The sequence below is a fragment of the Arachis ipaensis genome, chromosome B09 (genome assembly GCF_000816755.2).
Source record: "Arachis ipaensis cultivar K30076 chromosome B09, Araip1.1, whole genome shotgun sequence".
NCBI lineage: Eukaryota > Viridiplantae > Streptophyta > Magnoliopsida > Fabales > Fabaceae > Arachis > Arachis ipaensis.
The window spans coordinates 89,898,447-89,905,639 of NC_029793.2; the positions used below are offsets into that span (position 1 = coordinate 89,898,447).

At 36.9% G+C, this 7,193-nt stretch overlaps 2 protein-coding genes across 5 annotated transcripts in view; one reads left to right on the top strand and one right to left on the bottom strand.

Moving 5' to 3' along the window:
* On the top strand, window positions 243–4,951 carry LOC107619026 (glucan endo-1,3-beta-glucosidase 11). 2 transcript variants are annotated; one of them, XM_021111601.1, is made up of 6 exons: window positions 243–496; window positions 717–760; window positions 870–1,279; window positions 1,463–2,188; window positions 3,504–3,677; window positions 4,543–4,951. In XM_021111601.1, exons 1-5 carry the CDS (start codon window positions 339–341, stop codon window positions 3,579–3,581), a joined length of 1,416 nt encoding a protein of 471 aa, XP_020967260.1. In that variant the 5' UTR covers window positions 243–338; the 3' UTR covers window positions 3,582–3,677; window positions 4,543–4,951. The 2 variants fall into 2 exon arrangements, with proteins under 2 accessions (XP_020967260.1, XP_020967259.1); XM_021111600.1 differs by having other exon boundaries at window positions 244–496; window positions 4,705–4,951.
* The window catches only part of LOC107618026 (ubiquitin carboxyl-terminal hydrolase 9), an 8,238-nt gene continuing 6,419 nt past the window's right edge, over window positions 5,375–7,193 (bottom strand). For all 3 annotated transcript variants that reach the window (XM_021111599.1, XM_021111598.1, XM_016319948.2), the window contains exons 12-14: window positions 6,540–7,082; window positions 6,166–6,436; window positions 5,375–6,054 (exon numbers count right to left, since the gene is read on the bottom strand). In XM_021111599.1, the coding sequence (XP_020967258.1) occupies window positions 5,890–6,054; window positions 6,166–6,436; window positions 6,540–7,082 (979 nt within the window). In that variant the 3' untranslated portion in view covers window positions 5,375–5,889. The remainder of the gene's footprint in view (window positions 6,055–6,165; window positions 6,437–6,539; window positions 7,083–7,193) is intronic.

A 7,193-nucleotide genomic window follows, 5' to 3' on the forward strand; every position in this document is an offset into this window, starting at 1 on the left:
AAATATTAGCAAACAATTTGAACTCACGTCGGTTGACTGAAATAATTAACACAAGTGAATGCAACAAAAGCATATACATCTCATCTCAAGTTGTAAAATAAAATCTCCCCAGGAGGAAGGGGCGGATATTTTCATGGCCGGTCACTCTCAGCGCAACTATAAATCTTCTCCTTCCAACTTTCACTCTAATAAAAGTAATAGCATAGACAGATCACACATAAACAAATGTATAATCCAATAAATCATATGATATGATACATTATTCTATTTTTGGTTTGTTGTTTTTTTATTTGTAATTTTCTTCTTTGTGAAAAAGAAAATAAAGCAGATGGTAGTTTATGGACATGACCCTTCCTAATCGCCATTCCGTAATGAAGCATCTTATTCCCAATGTTTTGCGGCCACCTTTCCGCGTGTCCATTTTTCTTATTTATTTTCTAACGAATCTTTTTCCCCTTATCTTATTCTATTTCCCTATGAAAAAAATAAATACCATGTAAACATCACTCACTCTTTCTCTACTCTCACTTAATTTGTTGTATTGTGTTGTGTTGACGAAAACGGTGGTAGCAGAGTGACACTTTCATCATAATTGTTATCCTCATCACTTCATTGCTCCCACATTCAACACAATACTATTCTGCGTTATTATTGCAGATTAAATTAAATACTACTCTAATACTCATTGCTTTTTTATCTATGGATTATTTATTTAGATTCCGCAGCAGCTACTGTTGGATGCTTGTAATCTTCATCACAGGTGAGTGATTAATTTATTAGCTAACTAACCAACAATGTCAGTCCTTTTTTTTCACATTGTTGCGCAAATTAAATGATTCTGTGGTTAATTATTTGTAATCGTTAATTAGGACAAGTAGAATTTGGTTGGACCAATGTGGCGGCGATCGGGATCAACTACGGGCAGATAGCGAACAACCTGCCGTCGCCGGACGAGGTGGTGCCGCTGGTGAAGTCGATCGGAGCAACAAAGGTGAAGCTCTACGACGCGGACCCTCGCGTGCTGCGCTCGTTCGCGAACACAGGGGTGGAGATCATGGTGGGGCTGGGGAACGAGTACATGTCGAAGATGCAGGACCCAAAGCAAGCACAGGCATGGATCAAGTCCAATGTCCAGCCTTACCTCCCGGCCACCAAGATCACCTGCATCTTCGTTGGAAACGAAGTCCTCACCTTCAACGACACCTCCCTTACTGACAACCTCCTCCCAGCCATGCAGAGTGTCCACACGGCCCTCCAGAACCTCGGCCTAGACAAACAGGTCCGTTACAGTAGGGCACTCATTTATTTTGCTTTCCCGATCCACATTTGCAGTGTTGCGATTCCAAATTTGTACTTTGTTCTGGCGATCTACTGAGATCTGAGGGTCATTTGTTGCAACATTTTAAATTTAAATTTGTGTTTGATGTCATGATCCACTGAGATTTGGCTCCTGTGTAAACAGGTGACTGTAACGACCACACATTCCTTGGCAGTTCTGGAAAAATCCTATCCACCGTCTGCCGGCGCGTTCCGTCCAGACCTGGAACCGTGTCTGAGTCCAATCCTGAGCTTCCAATCAAAAACAGGATCGCCATTCCTGATAAACGCATACCCATACTTTGCGTACAAGGACAACCCAAAGCAAGTACCGCTGGAATTCGTGTTGTTCCAACCGAACCAGGGCGTTGTGGACTCATCCACCGGGCTCCACTACGACAACATGCTGTTCATGCAGATCGACGCCGTTTACTCGGCGCTAGCGTCGTTAGGGTACAACAAGCTTCCCGTTCACATCTCAGAGACGGGGTGGCCTTCCAAGGGGGACCAAGACGAAGCCGGAGCCACACCGGAGAATGCCAAGAAGTACAACGGTAACCTCATCAAGTTGGTGGCTCAGAGTACTAAGAAGGGCACGCCAATGAGGCCCAACTCCGACTTGAATATTTATGTCTTTGCCTTGTTTAATGAGAATATGAAGCCCGGGCCCACCTCAGAGCGGAACTATGGCCTTTTTAAGCCCGATGGAACTCCGGCATATTCTCTTGGCTTGGCTACCACGGCTTCTCCGTCCTCGTCCAGTGACGGAGTTAGTGGTAACAGCAGTAACAGTGGCGTTAACGGTGGAGCGCCGCCACTTCCTCCTAGCTCTTCCACCGGATACTTGTCCATTTCCTCTGCCACCTCACCGGTTAGTCATACTAGCACAGTAGCACTGCTTTTCTATTTTTCATTTTTCATTTTTTTTTTTCAGTCTTATACTATTATAATATTAATTATTGAGTTTAGTTTATGTCATTTAAAAACTCTTAAGAGTGGTTTTAAGATCTAGGAATTTAGAATTTAGATACACATGATATTGAGATTAGAAGACTTTATGTCACATGACATGAGCTTAGGTTGCTATGCTATTCAAGACATTAGCTGTCATATATCTTTAGATTATTTAACGTATTGATGTTGGATGAGAAATGAGGTTGTTATAGTTTAATGAATTAAGTATCAGCTAGCACATCACTAGTCAGATCTAACGAACGCGTCTTATAAATGAAGCTGCGGTATAGTACTACTCGTTATCGTAGGAATAGATATGTTTATATGAAACTCAGGAGGAGCAAATATCTTAGGGTGTGTTATGTATGTTTCATTTGGTTTGCATTTTTATTTTTATTTTTTTTTAGTATTTTTTGTTTTTTAAATTTAAAAAAAATAAAATTTTATTTTTTGTTTTTACGTTTTGTTTTTTTTTTTTACAAAATCTAAAAAATACTAAAAATAAAAATACAAATCAAACGTAACTTTAGGATTCCATTTCCGTGTAAGCTAAGGTGTAGCTTCACAAATCAAGTGTCTAGCTCCTTTATTGGTCCCAAATTTCATTATATATTGTTGCCCGTTACACCTTATAATAATTGTGTAGAGAGGATCTTAGATGGATGAGGGAAGAAGGTACCTGAGTGCATATGAAATAAATGGAGACTACATTTTCATCTAATCCAATAATACCATAATGGATTAAATGTACAATTGGCATTATTGTTGTCTATTGAATTTGTTAGTTAAGATTACAAAATATTTGTTTGACATTATTGAACTCCATTTAATAACCCCGCCTATGTTACATTTGCAGAACATAACTAGTCCCAAACTTGAATAAATGATGAGGGTTGTGTTAAATTTTCGACAACTAACATAAAAATTTAGTCAAATTTTCATGGCATGAATCAAAGATTGAACTCCATTTAATGATAATATATGTTTTATGATGGTGTTCTTAGATTAACGCCCAACTTTTTAAGTCATTCTGTTTTCCGCTGAGTTCCAAATTATAAATATTATGGGTAATAAAATAATGGTTCATTCGTAGTATATTGAATCACACCACATGATTAACGAACTGCTATAGTAGTAGTTTAGCCGTTTTGAAATAAAGGACAAGAGTTGTTACTTTTGGTTATGGAAAAAGAATGAGTGTAACTTTGATATTTTGGTTTGTGTGAATTCAGGACCAAGAGAGATACCGTTTCCTAGGAGCATCATTATGGTCGTTGGTGGTGTTGGTGACGGGGGTTTTAAAATTTTGAGGATTATTTTTTAGTATCAACCAAAGGAAGAAAGACACCATGGTAATATGGTATTGGAGAGAGGAGTAAAGGCGAACGGAATAAAAAAGAGTAAAGGTGAGTAACACCAATGACACAAGCTAAGTTATATTATATTATATTATTTAGTATTTAGTATATTTGTCTATTTGTCACTTTGCTTGTCCATTACTATTGGAATTATTAGTTCTTAGCATAGCTTGTCAAAAAGGATGCACCAATATCTGCCGTTCAAAATAAAATAATATCTTGATCGGTTCTTAAAAATTTTAAATTTTTAGATTAGTTTTTTTTATATAGACAAATAATTTGATGTAAAATTGATCAAATAATTAAAATATGTTAAAAAATAAAGTATCGAACTAAAATTTTTTCAAAGAATGATTTAGAGTATTGCTCTTCAAAAATTGAATCTTGAGATGAGAGCTAGAAAAATAATTGCGATTTGATAAATGTGGTGGTGTTGGTTGGCCAACTCGGTTCACACTAGATTGAGTAGATTGTAAAGCACTGCCAGTACGGGTTGCCAACTGTCAGGAATATTTGTTTGCATGAAATTACACAAAATTCTTGAAATTCCATTAGCTACTAACTTTGATAAACATGTTCTCTTTTATATTATTGAATAATTATGTCTTTCATATTGCATTTAAGATCAAGTTAAAACAATATTTCTACATCAATAGTATAGATTAAAATTGAGTTAACAAAAAAGGTGTAAAAACAATGAACCATGATCATTGTATAAAAAGGATAATCCCATATCATATAAAAGTTTCGAGAAGAGTCTTACTCAAAGGATGTAATATAAGGTTAGGAGTTTAGTACCAGTTTTATTGTATAAACTTCAAACAAAATTTTCTGGAATTGTCTGAATTGTTTTTCAGTTATATACAATCTTTATAGCTCCTACTATTTTTATTCACGCTCAAATTATTACTAGCTGGTTCCTGGTTGCGAGTTGCACCGATTGGGCACCCAAATGACAAGTCTGAAAAGGTGTGATGGTTGGGAAACAGACAGCATCATGCACTTTTTTGTAGGGGTGGTGGAACTTTGCTAGTTGGCATAAAAAAGAAAGTTAACCCTTTTTTCCATGTTCCAGGGATGTGACTGAATTCATTGTCTTTATGTATGGCTTACCGGCTTAGGAAGGAAAGCTAGTTGTCCACTTGTCGTCAAAGATCAAGAGCCTTATCCCTCCTATTTGTTGTGTATTACATAATTAGAGATGAATATTATTTTTGCTATTCTATTATATCCTACTGAGATATTCTTTCATAATATGCACTCTGCTCACATTGCTAATTCAATTGTAGAACGCAACCTCGGAGGCTCATACGTCCCAAATAGTAGTTGTGTAATAATTGCATTCACATGTCTATTTCAATGACTAACACGTACCCCAAACAAATCATGTTAGGTAGGTAATGGTGCTCTCCAATATTTGGCATCTGCCTAATGTCTCGTTCAGCGGATAATTTTTATTATTCATTTTATTTGAGCAACCGAAACAAAAACAAACACAAAACCTAGGTTGGAGAATTAAAAAACCTTTGAGCTTTAAGATCACAGCACTTAGTCGGAAGCTATATATTGCTAAATAACTGCAAACAAATCAAGCTTAATTGTGAACAAATAAAATCACGAATTGGAGAACGCCGAAATATGCCTACAGAAAATCGAAAGTACCTTTGAGAAAGAAATTTTCCAAAAATACGAGCATGTTAAGTAACGCACCAGATGTAGGGAAGAACAATAAAACAGGAAGGAACTACGAGCAATTACTTAAAAGATTAAACAAATATAATCAGCTGCTTTCTATATCTCTTCCACGCATTTTATGTAATTGTCGCAAGATATTGGGTTTAAGGCTCCTAACAACATGATAAGACAATGGCTAAAATTTCTTCACAAATTCAAATGTAGCCCTATTAGCAAATTATGAAAACAAAAATACCACTATCAAACGGCAATTATGATTAATTCATCGGTATAACATCCAATGAAATTTAATAGCAGAAAGAAATACCTAAGCAAGTTCATAGGCTGCAAAAACTTCTTGATCAAAAAATGATATATCGTGTGGAGATGAAGAGCCAATACTATTGACATGTTTTCCGGAGCCTCAAACATCTGCTTAATTGCTGTCACCAAACAGCAACATTTTGTCTTCAATTTCAGCTTGCATGTTTTGCAGGGCAGGGGAAGTACAGCTATCCAGGATATAAGCTCTGCCTATTGTGAAGCATATAATCCAGACAAAAAAAGGAAAAAGCCTCGTCACTGCCTAAAAAGAACCTGTATGAGCCACAGATGCCTCTCCTTCCATCTGCGGTTTACTCCTAACTCTCTGATAAAATAAGACATATGCAGCTGAAGATTTAATTTCGGCTTCAGTAACAGGACTGACATGACTGTCATCAAAATGGTACCATTTATTGTCATCGATCAACTGCATAAAATTGGAAGAATAAACGAGTTCAGATATTACGGACTGAAAGTTATGAGCTTGTAGCATGATTGGATGAAAAATCAAATATAATTGTGCAAGTTATGAGCTTACCTTAGCATACGCAGTGTAGTGCCCACCCCCGAGACCACCATAATGATTGCTTATAGCATAAAGTTCGTACATGTAGGATTGTCCATCCTTGCTTATAACGTACTTGGTCAAATCAAGATTGTGAATGGGAAAATTCACAAAAGTGTCAAGTTTGTTTTTCAGATATCTGCTGTATGAGAATCGTTTCAAATGAAAAACAAGAATCTCTGGCAATTTCCACAAATCTAGTTTTTTGGTTGCTTGTCTGTGTTCCTTGCATCTAGGGCAGTACCTAATTAAATTTTTATAAAGTTAAACTAAAGCGTAAATATTTCGCAGAGTAAGCATGGAAGTCTAGTATGAGGCGCATTTTAAGATTATTAAAGGAATCTTACCACATATCATCAGGCCCTAGAGGTTCTTCAGTCAAGAATGCCTCCAGGCATGAAAATAAAGAAATGGCTTCTTGCCGGGTTTTTTTCACAGTAAATCCAGTCTTGTGAACCTCAGGGAGATCCCTCAGGTAGTTGGCATCATATAAATCATGCTCTTTGTCAGTCCAGTCAAGAAAGACTCTTATATGTTGACTTTGTTTTAGAAGAGAATCCTTTTCAATGGGTTCACAGCCCAAACCACTACTGTTAGTGACGAAAAGTTGGAAAGATGAATCCCCACAAGCGGTCCCATCTTGTTCTGTGCTGGTAGTTGTCAGATTACTTGGTTCACATTGGGTATTGGAGATGTGCGATTTCTCGTCAGTGTCAACTGAGACGAAACCATTTTCCTTTCCATCATGAGACTTAGTTGAAGCAGATGCTCTTCTTAAAGGCAACAACATTTTATGTACAGATGTCTCAATGTTGGCTCCATATAGTGTGTCTTCCACCAAATAAGTAACCAGAGGAGTTCCAAAAAGCTTCCTCTCTCCACCCTTTACACTGTCCAGCAAGCATCAAAGGTAATTGTAAGTTTGAAACATCAAATAAACCAATAATAGAAAAATTGAAGTATTATCATATTCCAACTCAAATGCAACAGGAACAGTACAG